Consider the following 24,872-nt stretch of genomic DNA (forward strand, 5'->3'; position numbering starts at 1 on the left):
TTCTCCTAAGTATGTAACTTCCATCAGCGGTTACTACTTCTATAGCCGTTGGAGAAGTTATTTCCGTAATTTCAAACTTCCACGAATCTTGGGAAAGTTACTAAACCAAATAACTGTCCCAAGGTTCCCTATATAAAGGCTGGTCTGAATCAGGCACAGGTATGAGACCATTCTAACATTACTTCAATACAGTTAGAATTTCACTTGTGGGGAAGATACTAACTTAACCATCAGGGGGTTTTAGGCCTGTCCACCCCGGTCTTCTTTGATATTGTTTCTTTTTCAGGCCTTCGATACCACCTTCAGCCCATCAAAACCGAATTTTCCAGCCTACTGATTCTGTCTAGCATCATATACTTTTAAGCCCCTTATCCCTACAAAGTCCATTCATTAACTTATTAACTATCATGTTAGACTAACTTAGTTACATATTCATGTGTTTTATTGTGATTGGACCTTTATAAATTATAAAATACTACATATAATAACCTTGCGCATATATATGAGTACATTTAAAAACAATCATAATTACATATACATGTGTGTGAACAACATATGCTTATTTTATTTTAATTTATCATTTTCCATTTAAATTCAATGAAGAGCGCTATAGATAATACAAATAGTTAAACAGTTCTCCATGGTTACAATAATGACACTCCTCTCATATAAAATTCAATTCATGGTATAACCCATTATTTAAGTGAGAGATGCACTATTATTGTACATTAAAAATATTGTATAATTTGTTTAATAAATAAAGTATATTGTATCATATTCTTAGGTGATATTGGTTTTTTTAAAATGTATGGTGATATTGTTTATGGTGCAATAGGATTAAACATAATCAATCTACTTACTTAAATGGCATCATGTTTTTTTTTTTTTCTAGATGAAAGAAAAAGAAAAAGAAAAAAAAGGAGGTTTAGAAGGAAGCATTTCCTTGATAGTCGATACGCATACTCACTCCTTTCCTTTTGGTTTATCCGGAGGATTTGGCTTTAATTTGATCACTTCTCACTTTGGCTATTTGGGGAACCGAGTTGAATCAATTCAAGGGGAATTAATCCACAAAAAGATATGTTTCATTTTCCAAGGGTTTTTAGTGGTCCGAGAATAAATTCAGAAATTTAAGATACGTCGATACATTAATACTACAAATATTATTTCTTTTGTACATTTAAACAAAAATCCATTGTCGTCCAGCGGTTAGGATATCTGGCTTTCACCCAGGAGACCCGGGTTCGATTCCCGGCAATGGAACTTTTTATTTTTTTCATTATTTAATCTTTTTGTCAAACAATTATAGTTTAATTCTCCCAAATGCCTGCTCCTTTGCAATTATAAATCCAGCGGTTAATACACCAGCCCTTTAGCCAGGCCACCAAAGTTCGATTCTCAACAACTGACATCTTTAACTATTATATTTTACTTTTTCTTTTCTTCATGCATTGCAATTATAAATCATTTTAAATATTAGTAGTGACTTCAATGTTAAGACTTTTTTTTAAAAAAAAAATACCCAATGTTTAGGACTTTAGGAACACCATTTAGCATTACATAACATTGTGACATCTTTAACTATTATGTTTTACCTTTTCTTTTCTTCATGCATTGCAATTATAAATCATTTTAAATATTAGTAGTGACTTCAATGTCAAGACTTTTTTTTTTACACCCAATGTTTAGGACTTTAGGAACACTATTTAGCATTACATAACATTGTGAGACATTAGGCCTCTTAGTGTCTTCCTGACAAATAAAATAATTAGTGTAGTGCTAGCTAGGCATATAAGTTCTGATGAACATGTTGCAACTTGCAAAAGCTCATTTATATTCCTTATATGCGCAATGGGTTACACAAATTAAATATTGTTCTTAAGGAATAACTCATTATTAACACTATGATTACCAAAGATTTAAAAAAAAAAAAAAAAAAAAGCAATTTAGTCAATTTTATTATGCCATGGGTTGGTCGATTAAGCCCAGCTAGTTGAATGGGTTATACCCGTGTGCCAACATGCTACAAAAGGTTGACTTCGAATCTTTCTTTCATTGCGGACTTGTTCTTATAATGAATTGACTGGTTTTAGACCTTCTGGTTGACATTGTATCCCTGAAGTTTTAAGCGTAATGTGAGGGGAAGCCAGCATAGCCATGCAATAAGCGTGTCGAACCTAGCAATATCTGACCTGCTCTCCTAGTTGCGGTGACTTGGCCAATACCATTTGGTTTAACGTCAAATATACTCTGCACTTCAATTCTCCGATAATTGAGATTTTTTTTCAATAGAGAGTTTCAACCTATAACGTCTATTTTTGATAATAGCCTTTTATAATCAAATTAAGATATTAATCAGTTTTTGGTGTAGGCGGGGATTAAATTCCAAATTTCTTATTCAACCATAAGAGACTTTATTAGTTGAGCTTCTAAAGTGGAACATGCATTGGACTCTCACTTTGGCGAGGGTGATATTTGAGGAAATTTATTAGGTATTTTTAGAGTGTTGTGACTTGATGCTTTTAAATTTTTTTATTTTATTTTAATTATACATTCATGATATACAATACGATGAATTTAATTAGTGAAATATATTATTAATGTGAGAGAAGGGAACACCATATTACCATATTCGTAAAATACCTAAGTAATTTTTCGATATTTATAAAGATAATAACGATAACCTCGATCAACAATGCGATATAAATTACTTACATTCAATTTTATTTGTGCAATGCATAGAAAAGAAGATTAATAAATCTTTTATCTATATTAATTTCATTTTGGGTAAAACAATCATATATTAAATGGTTGTTATAAGTACTAAGGGATTGGAATAATGATTTCCAAGCATCATGTGATCTATGAAGTGTGTAGTTGAAATATCCTAGCTAACACCTTGAATGTTATTAGGCGTGTGTGAAATGTAGGTAAAAGAAAGTTGAAAATGATAAATTGGTAGGTGATTGCTTTTGCATAAGACCGCTATTGATATTAGTCACCAATTACAACTTATCATTTCAAATGTTGTTTTAAAAAATTTGAAAAAAAGTAAAAAAATTTTGTAGTTTAACTAATTGATATCTCTTGATGTTTTTAACGAAAACATTCAAGATTCTAACTTACTTCCTCTAACTATCAAATTATATAAAATAATAAAATGTTGTGAATAAAATTATTATTACTTATTTTCTTTGTGGGATTATTTTAATAGAGAGTAACTTGTGTTTTGTCCTCTTCCTTGACTTTTTTTAACTGTCTTTTTTTTTGGACAACTCCTCTTGCTTGATTTATTATGAATCATTTTGCTGATGCCATATGAGATTACATCCACCCCAAACCATACGCAAAAGAAAAATTTTTATTTTCCAAAGAGCAGTGTGAAATTGACCATTACACATGATGTCTTACAAAGTTTGAGTTTGAGTTTTTTTTTTTTTTTTTTTTTTTAATAATATTTTTTAAAGAGAGTTTTAAGCTATGACGTCTGCTCCTGATGATAGCTTTTTTATCATTAGACTAAGGCACCAGGCGATTTTTGGTGTAGGCGGGGATTGAATCTCAGATCTCTTATTCAACTATCAGAGATTTTATCAGTTGAGATAACTAAATCTACAAAAATTTAATATTTAGTACGGACAAAAAAAAGAAAAAAGGAGGTCACAACAGTTCTCCATTATAGGATAAATTTGGACTCAGATTTCATAAATGTAAACTACTATTATATATTACTATGTTAGTACTAATTTATTCAAAACAGCTAACTGACTTCTTCAACCATAACCACAACCACAACGTGTATCAAATGTGAACATTTTTGGGTTTGTTTGAATTGGAAAAACAAGGTAGTTAATAAGTCTACAGAAACGTTTTGCATGATCAATTATTAAAAAAGAATATGATTTTACACAAAATTTGTACCACAATTCTAATCAATTATAAGTAGGGTTGTATTTCAAAATAAATAAATAAATAAGTAGGGTTGTAAATGAATAAAACTATTTATGATCAGTTTGAGTTCAACTCGAAAAAAAAGCTTATTTATATTCATTTGTTTAAAAACAAGCCAAATTTAAGCATTAAGTTTAAGCTCAATTATTAAATGAGTCAAGCTCAAACATAATAATGTATTTATGAATAAACTTGTGAGCATGTGGACTTGATTATACTATATATAATATTTTATAGTATACTTGTCTAAAAAATATTTATATAAACTTAAAATTAGATTATATAAGTTTACCAATAAGTTTATATGAAACTAAATTATTATAAGATTATTAATAAAATAAATAGTCTTGTAGTAAAAATACATAGAATAGTGAAAAGGTAAAATATTTTTAGCCATAATTTCACATTATATAAGAAAAAAAAAAGAGTTAATCAAATAACTCATGATCTAGCTCGACCTTAATAATAAAATTAGACAAATTTGAATATAAAATCTTATTTGATGGTCAACTCGGCAGTTTATATCCGTAACTATATTTGATAAATAAAAAGCGAAAAATGACTATGTAAAAAGTAATTATTTAGTTATCCATAATTGACCATTTCAAAATTATTTAAAAAAGAAAAAGAAAAAGAAAGGTGACACAAGAATAGCGACAGGAGAAAAGTGGTGGTCACAATCCGAGTACTATATAAAATGTAAATTAAATTCCAATCGTCAAATGTTATACCAAATTGGGACCCAGTTGACACGGTGTCAAGCACCCAACTCATCTAGGCTGTGCGACACGTGGAAGGCTGTGGACCCGGCGGCGCCAGTCAATTCAGTCCTACACATTACTCATCATCTCACCATCTTCTCTCTCTCTCTCTCTCTCTCTCTCTCTGCGAATTTTGATCAGACTCTCTCTCTCTCTCTCTTAAGCAGGAGAGGAGCCCCCACAGGCCACAGCTCTCTTCAACTTTCCACAAACAAAAGCCCCAAAATTTTGTTTTTTTTTGATATTCTCTCTCTCTTTACTGATCTCTTACACGCAGTTCCTCTCTCATACCCAAATCGAAAACCTAAAACCCATTCCTAAATATTCAAACAAAAATGGTCGTTTTTAGTTAGTTAAGAAGTTAGTTAATTGTCGGTGGCGGTGGCGGTGGTGGTGGTGGGAGAAGAATGTCGGTTGCGGAGCTCAAAGAGCGCCACGTGGCGGCCACGGAGACTGTTAACACTCTCAGAGAGCGGCTTAAACAGAGACGCCGTTCGCTGCTCGACACTGACGGTGTGCCCAAATTTCTGTGCTCCTTTTTATTTTTTATTTATTTATTTATAATCTTTGCAATGTTTTTTGGTTTGTGTGTATTTTTCTGTGTTTCTTAGATCTGGTTGGTTTCTGTGTCGAATTTTGTACAGTTGCCGGGTACGCTAGGTCGCAGAATCGGACTCCGGTCAGTTTCGGACCAACGGATCTGGTTTGCTGTAGAACACTTCAGGGTCATACAGGCAAGGTATACNTTATTTTTATATTTTTTTTTTTTTTTTAATATATATATTTTATTATTAGTGTGTGTGTGTGTGTGTGTGTGATATAGGCATCTGATGGGTCTTGAACCCACGATCACACCCTAAACCTAATCCTTATAAGGGACGGAGGTGCTAGTTGAGGTAGAGCTTATTGGCAATAAAGAAATTGTTATTGTAAAACGAAGACATTAGAAAGCCCCAGTAGCGCCAAGTGCCTTGTAGCTCAACTAGCATATCCTAGTGTTTCCCACGAAGACATCCAGGTCCAAAACTCCCCCCGCCCCATTATATATATCTAAATATTATTAAAAAAAAGAAAAAAGAAAAAAGAAAAGAAAAGAAGGCTAGGCTCAACTTTATTAGTTGGTTTCTTGGCAACCGAACTTGTAATATTTTTACATGGAAGACACGACATAGTAATGCACACATTTTTAACCAACTCTATGATTGGAAAATTTGTTTTTCTTTTTATGATTAGTTAAACATTTCTGCTATTGGCTTGTAGTTTATGACTGTTTCTCTAGTTTCTAATTACCGCTAACAATGTTTAGTAACTGGTGCCAATTTCCAGCTGAGAACCACGTGTTTGAAAACGTATTTGATTACTATCATAGTGATGCCACTTCACAAAGATGGGGATTAGCGGAATTTATAATTATTCATAAAAAAATTTGCAGGTGTATTCATTGGATTGGACTCCTGAAAGGAACCGACTTGTTAGTGCATCTCAAGATGGCCGATTGATAGTGTGGAATGCTTTAACAAGCCAGAAGACTCATGCCATAAAGCTTCCTTGTGCATGGGTCATGACTTGTGCCTTTTCACCAACAGGCCAGTCTGTTGCCTGCGGTGGTCTTGATAGTGTATGCTCCATCTTCAACCTGAATTCCCCACTGACAGGGATGGGAATTTACCAGTTTCAAGAATGCTTAGTGGGCATAAGGGCTATGTTTCGTCCTGTCAATATGTTCCGGATCAGGATACTCACCTGGTCACCAGTTCTGGTGATCAAACATGTGTTTTGTGGATATTACTACAGGTCTCAGAACTTCTGTTTTTGGAGGTGAATTTCAGTCCGGTCACACTGCAGATGTACTAAGGTATAGGGGATTTTGAAACTACTGTCCTAAATTTTATTCTCATAATTTTATAAGAGATCATATCACACCCCCCCCCCCCCCCCCCCCACTTCTTTTATTTTGAAGTTTTGAAAGTTGAAGCATCTGCAAAAGTAGCCAATAAATATTATCATAATTGCTCTGTAAATTGGACTCAAGAAGAATTTGTTTCTAATAAAGGAACTTGCTTGACTACGTGTATTTTTTGCCAAGAGGCTTGTGGCTCAATAACATTACTCAATTGCCCCATTCTGCCCCATGGAGACAACCTGGTTCAAATCCCCCCTCCCCAATTGTGTATGCACCCATTTCGTGCTTGTGAAGATAGGCAACCAGAACTTTCAGAATCTTAAGGGAGGCTAGGGTCATTTACTTTGTAATTTTTTACCTGGAATTTTATTTTTTATTTTTTATATCTATTAGTGAATACCTGTGTACCTAATCAATTGATAGTCCATATGTCCTCTAGATTACCTAATTGCACTCGAGATTCTTCCCCTTATCTTTTGTTCATAGAATGACAATATTGCATATGTATTTTTATGTTTTGTTTAAGTGATGTTAAGGTTAGTGAACTTAAATACGTTATTATTCAAAACTTGCTAGTGGTCTTTAGACCAAATGGAACTGTTGCCCCACATGCATAAGTGGCGGAGAGGGGGTTAGACCCATTATGAGTGTGAGTGCTACCTAGCAAAAAAAAAAAAAAAAAAAAAAAGAGAAGAAAAGAGTATGTGAATACTGAGTTGTATCATTGTATGTGCCTACTATGTTAACTTTCTAGGCTTTATTTAACTTTGTTATTGTTTTGCATTCTTTCAGTGTCTCAATTAATGGAACAAATTCAAAATTGTTTGTCTCTGGTTCCTGTGATGGGACTGCTCGTATGTGGGACGCTCGTGTTGCAAGTCGAGCAGTGAAGACGTTTCACGGACATGAGGGAGATGTTAATACTGTGAAGTTCTTTCCAGATGGAAATAGATTTGGAACTGGTTCAGATGATGGAACTTGCAGGTTATTTGATATCAGAACTGGGCACCAACTCCAAGTATACTATCAGCAGCATGGTGATAATGAAGTCCCACATGTGACCTCCATTGCATTCTCTATATCAGGAAGACTTCTCTTTGCTGGATACTCAAATGGTGATTGCTATGTGTGGGACACGTTATTGGCAAAGGTATTTGGTGCATACATTTTTGTAATTCTTTTAGGCTATAGAGTGCTTATCATTGTGAGCATGAAGTAGCCTATTTTATCAATAAATTTTATTACTTATATAAAAAAGGGTACTTATGTAGCTCAATGTCAATTAGAATGTGCTTATATTTCCACCGTGGGCTAGTTTGATTATTCAGAACTTCTAAGAATGAAGCATCTAATTTGCAAGTTTAGCCTCTGTGCAGAAAGGAAAAAATGTATAGAGGGGTTATGAGAATGTGAAATCAAGTGGATCATTTGCAGGGCTTGTTAATAATTGAATTGCTCTAACTACTCACTTGCTTTGTGGCAGGTCGTCTTGAACTTGGGATCTCTCCAAAATTCACATGAGGCCCGGATTAGCTGTTTGGGTTTGTCAGCTGATGGAAGTGCCTTATGTACAGGAAGTTGGGATACAAACCTAAAGGTTAGTCTGTCTTTAGACTTGGATACGTTACTTCACTTAGGCTCCATGATGCATGAGACAGATTATCACCGGCTATAGATTTCCTGGATGTAGTTCATGTGCTAAACTAAATAAGTTTTCTTGCCTGCTAAAGTTTTACAAATACTTCCATTTTCAATTTCAACAGGTGGTTCAATACTTCTTTTTTCAGTTTCTGTATCTAAATTGTGAACCCATAAAAATATTTGAAAGAAAAATGTAAAGAATAAAAATTTGACATGGCAACTTGGAGAGAGCTTGGACAAGCAAAGAAAAATCTATGCATGGTTACGCATGAAATTAAGTCTATTAGTAACTTCCACAAATGATTTTTTTTTTTTTAAATTTTATTTAAATATTATTACTAATTTATAATATGTGGCATGTGGCAGCATAAACTCCTGAGCATGGTTATCTGAACTTTTTTTTGTCTCTTAGGAGGAAGTGACTGAATCTTATTATAGTACCTAGTTTTGTGGTGGCACTTTGTCAAATTATTGTCAGATTTCATAAGTATGCTATAATGTCGGCACATCTGGAATTAACACTGAATTATAATATTGAATATTAGAGAGACAATTTGTTTCAAGGATTGATTGATCCAAGCGTTCTGTGTGTATGTCAGCTAAAATTTGTTATTACCAGTCATGTTGTAGCACTTCACAGGTAGTTGTCTCATATTATTTTACTATTACTATGTAATCTCTTTTAGGAGGTCGTTTTCATGTTTTTCTTTCTTTTATCGGGGAATACGTGCATTTCAGTTGGTGTAATGAGCATTTTTTTAACTACCTATACTCATCTGTCTTTTAGTCTTTCTGATCTTTTTTTCTTTCTGTATGCCAGATATGGGCTTTTGGAGGGCATAGGAAGGTAATCTGATGTATTGAAGGAGAAAAATCTAACTTCTGAGTTTCTCTTTCCCGGGTCCACGGTTCTCATTTTCTTCTCATACCATTGTATCCTGGTCCTGGTAAAATGTTTGAGTCTACTATTTTACTAGGGTTTGAGAAACCTTAATCCTGTAATGTTTGTTGTAATTTAGAAAAACAATCTGTGGAGAAAGAAAAATTATTCGGTTGAGAACTTGAGCTGGAGGGACCGGTATTTTTTATCTGCATGCTGTGTATGTCTCTGATCGTTGTTTGCCCTCCTTTTCACCGATCAATGCGGCACCCTATATATATATATATTCAATCTTTAATTTATTTTTTCTCTCTTTGGGTTCTGTGCAACAAAAGTATGAAATCTTGGCTCCAATTGTGGCATTTTGAAAAGTGAAAACCCTTCATGTGTATGTACGTTTCATGGGCAATTCCAAAAATGGCAAAAAACCATTTTTCGTTTCCAACAGCAGGAGTTGCACGTCTGAGCATGAAACATTCCTTCTATGAGTACTATAATGAATGACAATCCTCAGCATGCTGATTTAGTCCCCTCATGTAAACCAGCATCGTCACTGGACTGGGCTGTACCCAAAAGAGAATTTGGTAGGAATGTCTTAGCTCTCTAAGCTTAGTTTAACGTAGGAACTAAACCGAATCCTACCTACCAATGGGAAGAGTGCAGGTTCAAACTCGGGGCTCAAATTCCCTTGGAAACGATTTGTAGCAAAAAACAACACCGTACCCAACCAGTGTGAGTACAATACAATCAGAATTGAATGCCCAATACAGCCATTTGCCATGCATAGGAGCTGTTACAGTTATTGGGTGAAATATAAATCATTTGCAAAAGGTTAGTGGTACAATGCTAAACAAAAGGTATATCAAGTATGAACCTAAATCCATATATATAATTATATCATAGGAGTTGTTTGGGTTTTGTTGTCTTTGGTGGTGTGGTGGTGGTGGTTCTGGAGAGTTTTGTTGTCTTTGGTGGTGGCTGATTTGGCTGGTTTGGTGGTGTCTTGGCTGATTTGGCTTGACTGTTGGTGGCTGCGTGTGGTGGCGGCAGCTGGGTCTCTGGTTGGTCACTTGGTTGTTATTAATGGTGGTGGTACAACCCAGAGAAGGATAGAGAGACTGGACACAATGCAGAGAAGGAATAAAATATTTATTAATATGGAGTGACAATGAACACCGTGTCAAAACCATACTAAAAGAACCATAATTCAAAATTTTAAATTCATTTTAAAAGAACCATCTTCTCTAACATAACAAAACCATATTTTATCCAAAATAATAATAATAATAATAAAAAAACCATAAAATTAAAAATTAGAATGTGTTATGCCTATTTATTATAGTGCATTCGTCTTTCATTATTATACATTTTTCTCTTTCTATATCTATCATGTCTAACTTCTTCCGTATTGATTCCATAGAACTACTATTATATTGTCTTTCTATTCTTTCTATCTCTTTTCTTATTATTCTTTTCTTTATTATACATTTTTCTCTTTTTATATCTATCATATCATCTTTTTCTTGTACTATGTGCATAGAACTATATTCTTTCTTTTCTGTCAAATTTGTTTTTAGTATCCTTAAGTCATTTCTTATCATCTTTTATATATGTCATGTTTATAGGTATATCACTAATTAAATTACTCTTTTGTCTATTATGCTAATTATCTATCATGGTTTTTACTGAATGTGATTTATGATGGGGTTCAAAGTTTTTTTTTCTAAGAGAATCGTAGCACTAACAGCAACAATAACAACAATTTGGCTGAAAGATGCCACTTGAGAGTTGAAATTAAAATTTCTCGCACAAAAGGGTCTCCATTTGACAGAATTTTTGTACCGCCTCTTCAATATGTAAACTTTCCAGGCTTCTAGTGTATTATTGTCAAGTAAATGGCAAAAGCTCTTCATTATGTAAAATTTCCAGGCTCGAAGCATATCGCTGTCAAGTAAATGGCAAAAACGGCTAAGAATAGCGAGTATGAACAATATTAAGATACAACGTTATTGACTGAGTTCGTTCTACATCAAATATGAGTATAAACCGTCAATGAACATTAAGAGTATAAGCCATCAATGAACATTTAGTGTAGAACCAAAATTTTATAATAAAAAAACACTACAGTAGAGAGAGAGAAACCTGTGTTTTTATTTTATATATATATATATATCTATAATTTTTATTTTGAGGATCTAATTTATAAGTGGATAAAATAATCTGAAAATCAACAAAAGGGTGGTCTTATTTTTTAGACAATGTTTCAGATACACAGCAAATAAGAATTAATAACAAAAATAGAAGCAAAAAAAAAAAAAAAAAAAAAGATTAAGGACGTTGATTAAAAAACCCAAACCCAGCTGTCAAAATAAGAACTTGACAAATCTAAATCGAAGGAAAGTACAAATCTAATTGGATCTTATTTTCCTTATTGGCATTTGAAAGTTTGGAACTTTGTGTGTTTAGCGGATGAATGAAGAAAATAGGGGATGCACAATCATGAGCCACAATTCCTTGTTCTATTTTTTTTTCCAAGAAATAAAACCCATTGCCTCTAACTCTCAAAGCAAACCCCAAAAATGAATTTAATTGGCTAAATCAATAGCTAAAAACCAAACACAAAATCCCTAGTATAATAGAACAAAGTTTATGTTTAAATAAATTGTTAAAACAACATTCAGAAACCAAAATCTATAGGGCAGATTTAAGGAAAATGAACGAAGAATGTGTGTGTGAGATTTAGAGGACCAGATTGAAGCAGAGAAATCCAAGGGAATCACCCTTCGTCGGATGCAAGACCCAAAGACAAAGATGAGATTTCTGGTCTTTTAAGGTGAGCGCGTGCATGTGTAGAGTAATAAGAGTGAACCAGATATGGTGCAACTCAGAAACAGCGTTGATCCTCTTAAGTGTGGTTTGACTTGATAGAGAGAAGTCATGAGAATGAGTCTCAGCAGTTCGGTTTTTTTTTTTTTTTTTTTTTTTTACAAGTTTGCTACTTTAACTAAATTCTTATAGCTCGAAAAATTATGAAATATATTTTCAATTTTCACAAATTTAACTTAATTTTTTGAGTAATGAATTATAAAAATTGAGAGAAACAACTACACCAAACAAATAAACTTGAGGTCGGGGCACATAATTTGAAAATTGACTGATGGTTTTAGCTAAACCAAACCAAGCCTAATTATCCGGGTGCTCATGCACCTTGTATTCTTTCTTGTTTTTAACTTGGTCAGAAGCTTTTGTAAGTAATCAAAGTCAAAGGGTTACTTTCGTGCATCAGTAAATTTAAATTTAATTAGAGTATGTTTGAGAGCAGCTTATTTAGTTAAAATTAAAAATATTTTACCGAAAGTATTATAGATAAAGCTAAAAGATAATTGAAATAATACAGTAAGACTTATGAATAGTATCAAAAAGTGCAATAAAACTTATAAATAGTAGCAAAAATAAACTAAATAGTAAAAAAAAACTGATTTTTTAAGTTAATGTTAAACACAACCTTAGTACGGCTATGATTATAGTTACTCCGATTATGGAAATAACACCAATAACATAAAGGGTTTAAAGATCTAAGATTATTCTGCAAAAATTTACGGAAAACCTTGCACTTTAGAAGTATGTTGTTACAACAAGCCGCTCTAGCTGCAGGCAAAATAATTTGAATTTTCAGTAAACAAAAAGAAAAAGAAAATGAAAAAGGGCAAGTAATTTGAATATAAACAAAATTTGTAAAATATTCTAGCCGCTAGCCACAATCTCGTGAATGGCATCACTGACACCTTCATCCTCAGATCTGACTGCCAATTTCATTGCCACATCCTTTGGACCATCAACCCCAAAGGAGATTCGCGCAAGCACCCTCACATTGCCTATATAAACACCAGATAATAGGCAAGTGTGTGATCTCGAATTGTTTGGGACTGCCTCCGTGCCCTGAACAACACAATCAATAAATAAATAAATGGAAGATTAATTACATCAGCCTCTTTGGGAAAAATTGCAGTTAAACAAATTTGATGTTTATAATGACAAGCTTGAGTACACAATTTTCTTTCTTAAGGAACTGACTTACACCCCAATGGACTGCAGAGGAAATAAAGGGGAGATATGAAACTAAAGCCTCAGCTTGTCATGATGTAGCCAGCCATGGTGGTGAAGTTAAGCATTACCATGGTGGTGAAGTACTACTCAGAAAACTTAAGAGACACTACTTAACACTAAATGGCCATTAAAACATATCCAAATTCTAAACATGTCATGGCCAACATATCTGGTAGTTGTTCTTTAACAAACCAGATGCAATTTTGGGAGCACTATGTGGAGAGGAAAGGATGGGATGGGAACGGAAGACCCTGCTGTTCCCCTGTTCCATTCCGTTTCACTATATGCATTCTACGGTTTTCTACCCATGTTTCCCTCATTAATTGGTCAGAATTTACATTTTTTGTCCCCTATTTCAATTAAAACAGAAATAAAAATTGTAAAATTTTATAGTTCTTTCCTTTCCATTCTTTCTTTTATAAACTTCCTACAATCATTTCTTTTGTTTATGAACTCCCAAACATGGTGTTAATTATTATCTCATATTTTTTGTGCCACCATAGAAAAGCTCATATCATCAGCCAATTCCATAACAATGACTATGAGATTGTTATAACTCTGACATGTTCCATTACGAGCAAATGATAATGCAAAGTATAAAATCCCAACTATTTACATACCTCACAGGGCTGCATGCCAAGAAGGTTGATCACAGCACTTACAGCTTCAGCCAAGCTCTCCCTTGGGCCAAGGCCGTATTCATCTACCCGCTCAAAGTCATCACCCATGCTTTCCCATGCATTTCTGAAATTGGAGACCCCCACTTTCAACATGTAATCAGCTGCTACAACCTCCAGGTCCTCTAGCTGGTATTCATCTTCAACACCATCATCCTCTGTCTCACCAGTGGTTGGATCAACCTAATAGTATTGCCAAATGCATAAGTTAATAAAACAACTATGATATGTTCATGATTGACATAAATTTTCCATATCCCATCCTTCAAACACGCTATAAACTTTTTGATCTCATTTTGATCATGATAACTTAAGAATCTATGGATGGAAACAACCTCAGATACTGCACAAGTTGTTTTAACCAAACAAAGTAGGATACTGAGACTAAAGATCCACAGCTATCAACAACCACTAGAAAATAAGCTTCTTGAGTCTTCACAAAGAAAAATTTATGATATCGTTTTCTATGTTTTTGACTAAATGAAATTAGCACATAAAGCCCATAAATTCTACAAGGAAAGAAAATAAAACCAATATGATGTTACTAGATAATAAATATCAGACTTAATTTTAGAGGCAGCAATAATATTTTTTAAAGCACCAAGAGAGGGAGAGAGATGCCAAGCATCTTCATCAGTAATGGGAGTACTCTTACCTCCTTAACAATGAATTTTAACATATTTGAAAATTTTCCCACAGCAGGGACTCCCTCTGGCTTCTCAAACGCCACGAAGGTCTGTCCAGGTGTATCATATGGAAGAGATCTAATAGGCTTGGATAAAACTTCAGCGAGTTCCTCTGCTTCCGAAGAATCCACGATGACAGTCACCTGACAGGAAGATGAATACCAGATAAGATGGGATTCCCAAATAGAATTGATAACGTTAAGTTCTGCTTTCAATAAAATAATCATACATTTTCTAGTAGTTGATCAGGAATAGTATTTGTGCAGTTGTATTGGAACACCACATTGCTATCAAAGATATGCTTCACAGCATTCACAGAGTATTCTGTTTCTGCTTCAGTCAGCTCAACAGGTGCAGAAGACTGGTAAAAACAAGAAACACAAATAATCCCAAATCAGAAACTCTGAAACATAAGTAGTAAAGAACTGATAAAAGAAAACCTGGTCATAGTACCTTAAAAAGCTTCCCAAAGTTTGCAAACTCAGGAATAGAGGAGAGCAGCTTTTCATAAGCATCCACAGTGGATATAGGTGCAGCTGGTGGAGCACCCAATCCAGTAGGCTTTTTACCTGGAGCTTTTTTCTCTGCTAGTGGTTGAGACTTGATCTCCTTGGGTACAGAGTTAATGTCAAAAGGTTCTTCTGAAGGCTCCTGTATCCATTTTAAACACATTAGATAATGATCTTATCAGCACATAAGTAAAAAGAAACTGGAGAACACATACATAAGTTTTCAAACTTGTCTCCAAATTGACCAGTGGGAGATCCAGTGACCCAAAGAGGAAGTCCTTAACATCTTTGTCAGTTTCAACAACTGAACCATCACCTCCAAGGGTATTTATATAAAGTGTTGCTCTATCACGAACCTGTGGAAATGTCAGCATATATAGCCACTTGATATAATCTAAAGGACACAAGTTCTGATAGGTTCAATATTATACAAAACAAGAACAAAAATAACAGAAAATCATATTTGATAGAAAAACCTAAGAAATTGAGCTATTATAAACTCACCTCGTCATCACTGTCAAATAGGCATCGTCTCAACAGAACAAATATGCGGGGCTGAAAAGGAATATGTCAAACAGACATCACTAACAGTCCAACCAATACAAGTCATTTATGAGCAAAAGTCAGGTAAATAATACCTTCAATGAATCAACCAGAGCACCAAACTTTGCCAATGTGCTCACAGCACTGGCCCTAACTGTTGCATTTTCAAGATGTACTCGATTGTAAATGTACCGTATATATTTGCTGGGATCTGAAGTTTTTGGCCCTTCAATCCCCAGAAAATGAAGAATCTAATAACATTCAGATCAAATGAAATTTAATTGAGATTAGATGAAAGAAGAATAGTCAAGGGCTCATTGTGTAGCAAATGATAATGAAGTACAATGCCACCTGTGTGGAAAGATAGGTGAATTCACAATCTTCAATGAACTCGCAGAGATGAAGCAACCCACTCTCTTTTGCATCAGGAATATCTCTTATGAGGATCACAATTGAATCTACGATTGCCTTTTTGTACTCAAATCCTCCTTCCTCTCTGAGGATATTGCTTAGGAAGTTCATCCTTAGGGAGAGAGAGAGAGAGAGAGATCAGCCAACATGAATCTAGACTACTGAAGAAAAAGTACTCAACAATATGTCCAAATAACAGGTGCATCAAATAAAACCTAAATTTCCAAAAAAAGTAACATAAAGCATGGAACCTATCACTCACAGAGATCTGTACTTCAATGGAAACTTCAAACACAACGATCTTATGGCTTCCACTACAACAATTTTGAACTCATCAGCAATATCTGACATAAAATTTGTTATTTGCTTCATGAGGCGGTCCACACTTGATTCATTTCCTGTCTTCAAAAGTGTGGTGATGGCAAGAGTGGCAATGCTTCTGTTCTGATCAGAAATTAAACTCTCCATATCAATGTTGCAGTTGGTGACAGCCATTGGATGTGTCATTGCCACCTACAATAATTTCAAAATTATATTAATGTCTTTGGAAAAGGATACATCAAATAAAACTCCACATAAATGGAATAACCATCTTAAGATAAGCAATAGAGTTGAGATTTTAAAATAACGTGATTAAATATCTCTGGCTCAAAATACACTTCCTCCTCCCACAAGGTTGGGTGAAGGATGACATTGTGGTTTTAGGACCCACTACATGCATGTGTAGCTTACCAAATAAAAATAAAAAAAAAGTGCTGCTTATCTCTTCAAGTTGATAATTATCGGTAGAACTTCATATCTTTTTCTTTATTTATAAATTTTACGTAATCTACCCACAAAATTACACAAGAAAACAACATCCCACCCATCACAGCAACGTTTTTCCCCTTTTTTTTGGGTATTCATGTGACCAACAAAGACATTAGAAAAAAGGGGAAAATACTTAGAAGTGCAGATGAATTTTTATAGGAGCAGAGAAAAACAGTAAACCTTGTTCAAAGTGCGGACAGCAGCAAATCTCAACACTGGCTTGGAAGAGCTTAAAAAGAGTTGAAGAACAGTAATTGCCGGAGTCAATTCTCTACTTGTGACACCATTGAGCTCTGTGATTGCTCTGGCAGCCTCAAAAATCACCATTTCAGCCTTGTGGCGCAGGCAACCCTCAAGAAAATCATAAAAAGGACGGTCCCCTGTTTGTGTGCTGCCTGACTCACGGATAACCTGCACATGGCATATTTGATAAAGGTGGGGGAAAAAAGAAAGAAGAAATCCAAACATTGAAAAACATTAGAGAGCAGATATAAACCTGACTAGTATAACGAATTAAGAGGCATTGGGCCAAAGGAGAGCGAACAGTTCCTCTTGTCAAGCTGGTAACCAACTTGCTTACAGCCAGTCGATCATTCTGCCTTATCTGCAAGTTTAAAATCACGGGGTTATATAGCCCACAAACAACCATGAAAATTACATTTTACACTTGCACACATCTAATCTAGGCATGCAAAGACAAATAATTTATAACACCCAACTATTTATCAATCTTATTTTATTTTTTTTATAAGCACCTATCTATCTTATTTTATTTCTTTAATAAATAAAAATATTAAAGGAAAAAAGGAACAAACAAACAGGCACTATAAGATAGATGTCTCTTACAACCAACTGTTTACCTAATAATGCAAGTAATTACTTTGATAACCGTGTGATCAAATCACTAGACATTTGGTTTTAATCTACCAACGTACTCTACTATCTCAATAAAACCCTGAACATAAATCAAAGCAATAATTCAGCATACCTGATGCAGCAAAGCCAGCGCATGAAACTGTACAAGGGCCGCCCTTGATTGAACAGCTTCCTGAACCTCATTACTCCACCTCTTCACAATCTCCGGGTTTGTCTGGCCAAAAGAAAAATGAGACAAAAAATTTCTCTTGAATTCTTCCTGTGTACTAGAACTGTATCCCTTATTGTGCAACATTTTCTTTATTACTGATTTTTTTTTAATCAGTAATGGAATTTGTTAATTAAAAAAAAAAAAAAAGGACAATGTAGGATGAAAAAACATATGAAACTGACTACTAAGAACAATTCAATTATAACTACTTATTAAAAAAAAAAATTATACCTGGAGCAAATGAATACCACTAACTAGGGCTGCACTTGCAACAACTGGATTCTTGTCAACAATTGCTTGTTTCAAGTAACGCTCAATCTGGGTCAGAAGGGTTCCATCCGTTATCCGACAAAGCACACGAATAGCATTTGCCCGGTACATGTCAGTCTTGCTATTCATGTCCTTCATGAGGGAGCTTGTCACAATAATAACCTTTTTACAATAAAAGAGATAAACCCTTCAGTTACCACCTCAAACAAAAAAAGGTGTACATAAAAAGCAGAATAAAACAAATCTCTAGAGAAGCAACCTCATCTGCAGAAGGAGAGAGCTCCTTTATCATCAAATACACCATTCTCCTTAACCCTATATCTCTTGACTGGAAAAGTTTAGTCACAGCAAAGAAAACTTCTGTTGCTTCGACCTATAAATTTTGACCCAAAAAAGGACATATCATCAGTAAAGGATTGGCCATACAATCACATAATTCTGCACGTTCAATCTAGCTCAAAGGTTCAAGATCCATCAGGTTCGTGTGCAATTATCAATAATAAATAAATTCACGTGCCAAAAATAATTCATTCAATCATTAGAAAAATAGAACGAATCACAAATAACATTATAAAGAAGCATGGATCTTTGAAGGAAATAAAATGCCAAGGAAACAAACACTACCTTTGTGAACGACTCTCCCTGATTCAATAGGTACAAAAGCTTTGTAATAACCTGAAAATGAAGCAACACAACAAACATAAGGATCGTTTTCCCGAAAAAACAAAATGCAGTGCAGCAATAGAATTCAGTCCATGCGAAGTGAAAAAAAACCTGAGAGCATCTCTAGGATCTAGCTGAGGGTCATTGAAAACCCTAGCTTCTTGTAACACAGCACCCTTCTCGATCCCGAGAAACGGAGAGTACTCCGCTGTAAATTAACATAATAACACACAATTAACACCAAAGTTTTCTCATTTGAGCTAGTAAATATTCACAACTATTTAAACGGTTGAGATTGAATCGCACATGATAGAATCTTAAGCTATAAGATCTAAATTACTAAGCAAAGAGAATATACTCAGATTTGATATATTTTCACTATAAACATTGTGATTTAAGCACAGAAAAAATTCTAAAACGAAACTAATCAGATCAACTAAGGTTGAACCAGATCAACATTAAATTACGCAATTAATAGCTAATCCTTTTCGAGTTTTGATCTCGAATAATGTAAAATTGATTCGCGATTTGAAATTGAAATAGCAATGAAGAAACGGATCTGGAAACCTAAATCACTGATCTAACAGATGCTATATAGAAAATTGAGAATTCAATTCAATAGGCTCAAATGGGAAAACCATTTCTGAATGCGAAAAAAGAGAGATAAGGGATTTTGAAGCATTGCGAAGAAATCAAATACCTTCGTCGTCACGATCATCGTCTTTCTTCACTAGTGGCTGAGCCATCTCTCTCTCTCTCTCTCTCTCTACGAGTCTCCGAGCTCTAGTGTGTGAAGGTTTTGAAGAGGGCTCGAAAGTAAAGAATGCTGTGTGTGTGCGTGTATTGTGTAATACACAATGTTAAATTCTTTTTTGGAGTTAGAGCTCAGAATGTGTGAGCTACGATCTGGTGCGGACGGAAGATTGTTATATTTGCTTTGGTGAAGATATTGCACGAATCGAAGTGCACCACGTCAAGAATGAGGAGGTATTGAATGTCTGAAGTGCCCCTGATTTTTCAGTGAATTTACGTGGGATTCGATGGTTGATACCCTTTGCAAGATCCAACTACCGGGCGGGGGTGACAGAGTACAGTATTTCGGGTGTGAAATGTCTGTATTGCCACACGATATAAATCCTTTTCTTTCATTAATCAATTTCAATTCTGAAAATGTCTCTCATTTATAAAATAAAGAAAATAATATTTTGATTGTTGATGCTTGAAACTAAAAACACTAGAAATATAAATTATTTTACAAAAATTTTCACAAATTATTAATGTGGTAATTAGTTATTAATAAATGAAAAAGTAATGTTATTGGTGGGCTTAAATAACAACCAATAAGAAATTTGTCATGTTAACAATTTGTAAAAATGCTGTAAAATAGTTTTTGACTATAGTATTACTCAACTAAAAATCGGTAATTATTTTTTTCAAATCCAGAGAATAAATTGTAAAAAAATAGATAAATTTCCAATTTAATAAAGTGGGAAATCTAACTTACCAAAAAAAAAAAGGTAAGAAACCTAATCTTATTTATCAGAAATTTATGGGGAATTTTTTTAAAAAAGAACTATATTTAAAATTAAAAATGTTAGTTGGACCTTTCTGTATTTGGGCCTGGGAAATAAATAATCTACTTACCATCAAACTACGCTCTATTTGTTTCAGCAATAATGTTTTCTGGAAAATGATTTATTTTCTAGAGAACATTTTCTGAAAAACTATCTCATTTTCTGGTATTTGGTAACAACCTTAAAAATGGGCTTGAAAACATTTTCTGGTGTTTGGTATCTACAAGTTTTAAAACATTTCTTGTATAATTTAAAACATGTATAATATGTGTATTGTGTAAACCCACCTAATGTAATCAATATAAATAAATAATAATAAAAATCAAGAATGAATTTGATTTTTAAACTAAAATTTTGACAACCAATACAATCAAAATTAGCTGTCCAGTTTTCATGATCTCAAATATTCATCTTGTTCATGTATATGAACAGTATTTTTGATGAGTAACGTAATAAATTTTATTAGAAAAAAACCAAGTACACTGGAAGTGTACTATAGTGGCACAAATCAAGAGCAAAATAACCATTATACCCATAAGTTCCATTTTAAATAGTTCAAAATGCCACATATGCCAAATAGTTTTACTGCAAACTAATCCAATACAAATAGTTTGATAAATACCAAAATTTGTTATAGAATTGTTGACGGATTTGTGAGGAGAAAAAAAAAAAAANCACTTGTATTAAAGGGAATCCACATTCCTACAAAAAAGGATTGAGGGGAAATCCAGATATCCTTGACATCTGATTCTCTAGTGTGATTTGCAATCAAATATGAGAATCTTTAAACATTCTTAAGAATCCTGAAACATTACCCCGTACCAAATGCCACATTAGTATTTTGCACTCATTAACTCACTTAGCAAAAAGATTAAAAAACTTAAGTTGACATATGGCAAAAAATTAGCCCTCAATTGAATTCTAATTTGGAATTTAATTGAATCTTCTCTAAATTTTGGCTTTAATTATATATATAGATTAGTAATCATTAATCTCTTTGGTATATGGAAAAATAAATACCAGAAGGTAGTAAGATTCTTTTTGATTCAATTGATCATGTCCATTTCATGGTAAAGATTTAATATTTAGAAATCTAAGAGGATGTGTCATGTCACATAATTTGAAAATTATTCCATGAAATAAAAACTAATAGTAAATTTTAAATTGCAAGATACTATCTTTATTTGGTATTTGTGGGAGGTTTGAGGATCGAAGAGGACTAGAATACAAAAAATCTCATACAATCCCACCTAGAGAAGTGTATCTGCCCTGAAGACTTCACTGACCTGAGGATGAGAGGGGATACAAGATATTGTTTCATGAAAGCTCGCGGAGAAGAGAAAGGTGGGAGGAAGCTTCCTAGAAAGGTATACCTCCCCCCTCCGCATTGAATGTCTTGCAACAACCTTATTAGCTGCATTAATGAGGAAGTGACATCTGAATAGTGATTCCACAACTAGCAGCCCCTTCTACCACTTTCAAAAGAACTCTGATGTGACAAGTATCTTGAGAATAGCCATAAGGCACATAGGTGAAAGGCTGAGATGTAAGAAAGAAAGATATATAAGGGAGGGGGACCTCCCAGATAGGGGGTTGAACATTTTTTCCTAAAAGATGGAGAGAGAAAGATAAATAGGGGAAATTTTGTGTAAGGTCTAGAAAGTTCATGCATAAGAGCCCAACCTTCGAACAAACCTGAGGGGAGTACTATTCTTAATAAATACTTGAATTACTTCTCTCTATTACTGTGTACTTTTTGGCCTTAAACTTGTGCTTAGTTTTGGATTGCACCTGAGCTTTTTTCCCACTCTCTGTAAAAATTTTATTATTTGGGCTTGGTTTGAAGGATAAGGCATCACTATTCTTAATAGGCTTGGGCCTCTAATTTCCTAGTACCTACAGTATTAGTTCAGCATTTAACTTTTATGTAAAGTTTTTAAAATCTTTTTTTTTTCTCACATTTTTAAAGTACAAGTATATTTTAACATACTTTCAGTAAAAAATTAAATAAGTTGTGCCAAATGCATACTATGTATGCTCTTAGATTTTTTTTTTTAATCAAATTAATCAAAATGAATCATCTCTAGACAAATCTGTCAAAGCAATTTTTTTTTTTTTTTGGTAAACTGGGAATTTTATTCAACTAAAAAGAACCTGAAACATTTGAAATAGGACAGAGCCTCATCTGAGACAGCCCATACAAATCCGAAAGAAAAGCATTCAAAATACAAGGGGGAGGAGAGTTGAGGAACATAAAATTAGGGACATGGGAGCAACCTAGTCTAGCTAGAGCATCAGCGCACCAGTTAGCTTCGCAATAGCAGTGGGACACTTTGACTTGAGGAAATTGGGAGAGGAGAAGCCTGCAGTCAGATACAATAGCAGCATTATCATTCTTCAAGGTTTCGGCATTATGCATCAAGTCAGCAACTACTTTTGCATCCAAATCGATTTCTAGAGCACTAATCTGCATATTCAGACACATGTTGAGTCCATCTCTAAAAGCCCAAAGCTCTGCAACAAAGTTTGTGGCTATCCCAATCTTCCTTGTAAAGGCTTTAATCCAGGTACCTGACTCACTGCGAAGAATGTCGCCTCCACTAGCCATTCCAGGATTATCTAATGAAGAGCCATCTGTGTTTAGTTTATGCCAAACCCTATTTGGCCTTTCCCATCGAATATTCCTTTCAATCCGAGGTTGTCTGGTTATGGTATTCTGCCATGTTGCTTCAATCCGAACTTGGAAAGCAATGAAAAAGGAATGGATGTTTTCAATAGGGGCACAAGATGGAGTCTTGGCCGGGATAGCACCTTGAGGTTTTGGTATGATTCTTGGACTTCGAATGGCCCTCTCAGGTCTATTATTCAAGGCCTCTTTATCAAGGAAGAGGAGGAGATAAAGGTTAAAGATCTTGCTTCACTTGAAGGCTGGGATTGGGGAAAGCTTTCTCTGATTCTTCCTCCAAAAATTTGCCTGGAAATTCAGGCGATGCCTTGTTCTCATTTTGCAAATGAGGAAGACAGAATCATTTGGAACGTAACAGCTAATGGGAATTTTAATCTCAGCTCTGCATATCTCCTTGCTAATGGGGAAGCCTCTCAATTTTTTAATGGTAAATGGATATGGAAGCTAAAAGTGTTGCCAAGGATTCAATCCTTTATATGGATGTGTTTTCATAACAGCATAGCAACCCAAGAAAGGCTAGCTTCTAGAGGGCTACAAGTGGACACAGTCTGCCCGATATGCAACCTCCATCCAGAGACTGTTCTTCACTTGTTGAGGGACTGCCATGTTGTTGCAAATTGTTGGCAGAGCCTCGGAATGGGGGGCCTAAACACTGATTTTTACTCTTTGGACCTTTGTAGTTGGTTGGAAAACAACTGTAAAACAACTTCAGCTTCAAACCACCTTCAGATCTCTTGGAGTTTCATTTTTGCCGTTGGTATATGGACTCTTTGGAACCATCGTAACAGGGTGGCTTTTAAGAATATGCCTGCTAGTGAAGCCATTCACAAAGATGTAATTCACAGGGCAGTGGAGTATGCCCTTGTTGCTCAAAATTTGTCAAAGCAATTACAAACTACGTACCATATGATTCACTTCTACATATTCGTCCCAAAATATATATTTGTAGGACGACAACTACACCTTAACAAACCAAAAATGTCACCTCTATAACTATTTTTAAAGTATGAAGGACTTGGTTTAGATTTATTTTAATGGAGTATTGGACCCAATCTTTACCTGCATATGGATTGTGTGCAAATGTTGTCTTGAAGAGCTGGGAAATGCACCAAACTGCAAAAGGTTCAACTTGGATCTTGGGGTAGGGAGGGGGAGGGGGAGGGGGGGGGGTGATTGGATTTAGTACAATAAGCACATATTTTGAGGATGGCCTTTAAAAAAAAAAAGTTGTTTGGTTCCAAGGAGAGGAGAAAGGGAGATTAACTAGTGGCGTCTCCTTCATGAGACATAGTGCCTATTTGGGAACAGTTTATCCAGCTTTTTACTGAAATTTTTTTGTTGAACATGTGCTAAAGTATACTTGTCCTTTGAAAAAATTTGAAAAAGTGAGAAAAAGCAGAAAAATATAAAGTTTTAAAAAGCTGTACATAAAAATTAAAAAGTTAAAATTAAAAGCTGAAGCCGATGCTAAACAGGCTTTATGTCTCAGCTGATTGTAGTCCAACAGATGGCTCAAAATTTTGGATAATACAATTGCAACTACTGAAATTCACTTGTGATCAATTGACAATCATCATGGTATAAGTGTAACAGAAAATATATATATGAACTGCAATTAAAGTTCCGTAAAGAACCAACGGCTAGTATAGCATAAGCAAAACAATAGATGTTGATCATAGAGCTTGTCTTACACCATGGGAAAAAGTTTCCACC

The 24,872-nt window shown here is 34.4% G+C and overlaps 3 protein-coding genes and 1 non-coding gene across 4 annotated transcripts; 2 read left to right on the plus strand and 2 right to left on the minus strand.

Moving 5' to 3' along the window:
* The first annotated feature begins 1,191 nt into the window (after positions 1–1,191).
* On the plus strand, positions 1,192–1,263 carry TRNAE-UUC (transfer RNA glutamic acid (anticodon UUC)). The gene has a single exon. It is a non-coding gene; the product is annotated as a tRNA-Glu (tRNA).
* A 3,540-nt stretch (positions 1,264–4,803) lies between these two features.
* On the plus strand, positions 4,804–9,438 carry LOC112007595 (guanine nucleotide-binding protein subunit beta-2). The gene is given in 8 exon segments (XM_024039965.2): positions 4,804–5,225; positions 5,357–5,451; positions 6,145–6,355; positions 6,358–6,492; positions 6,495–6,567; positions 7,408–7,765; positions 8,099–8,212; positions 9,077–9,438. Coding segments are annotated over 8 exon segments (1,128 nt in total). The 5' UTR covers positions 4,804–5,119; the 3' UTR covers positions 9,113–9,438.
* Positions 9,439–12,717: 3,279 nt separating this feature from the next.
* LOC112007555 (coatomer subunit gamma) lies at positions 12,718–19,764 on the minus strand. Its single transcript, XM_024039905.2, is given in 19 exon segments — positions 12,718–13,075; positions 13,864–14,103; positions 14,576–14,749; positions 14,836–14,967; positions 15,060–15,257; positions 15,331–15,471; positions 15,620–15,670; positions 15,754–15,909; positions 16,010–16,181; positions 16,332–16,582; positions 17,060–17,290; positions 17,376–17,483; positions 17,868–17,969; positions 18,198–18,398; positions 18,496–18,609; positions 18,861–18,911; positions 19,011–19,024; positions 19,027–19,107; positions 19,600–19,764. Coding segments are annotated over 19 exon segments (2,658 nt in total). The 5' UTR covers positions 19,646–19,764; the 3' UTR covers positions 12,718–12,880.
* Positions 19,765–22,616: 2,852 nt separating this feature from the next.
* LOC112007646 (uncharacterized) lies at positions 22,617–23,081 on the minus strand. Its single transcript, XM_024040014.1, has one exon. The coding sequence runs from the start codon at positions 23,079–23,081 to the stop codon at positions 22,617–22,619; it is 465 nt and encodes a 154-aa protein (XP_023895782.1).
* Positions 23,082–24,872: the final 1,791 nt, after the last annotated feature.

This window comes from Quercus suber, unplaced genomic scaffold (genome assembly GCF_002906115.3).
Source record: "Quercus suber isolate HL8 unplaced genomic scaffold, Cork oak 2.0 scaffold_713, whole genome shotgun sequence".
Lineage (NCBI taxonomy): Eukaryota > Viridiplantae > Streptophyta > Magnoliopsida > Fagales > Fagaceae > Quercus > Quercus suber.

Bases quoted from the DNA above. Each gene is read 5' to 3' on its own strand.
- LOC112007646 (XM_024040014.1), bottom strand. From the start codon at position 23,081: ATGGCTAGTGGAGGCGACATTCTTCGCAGTGAGTCAGGTACCTGGATT.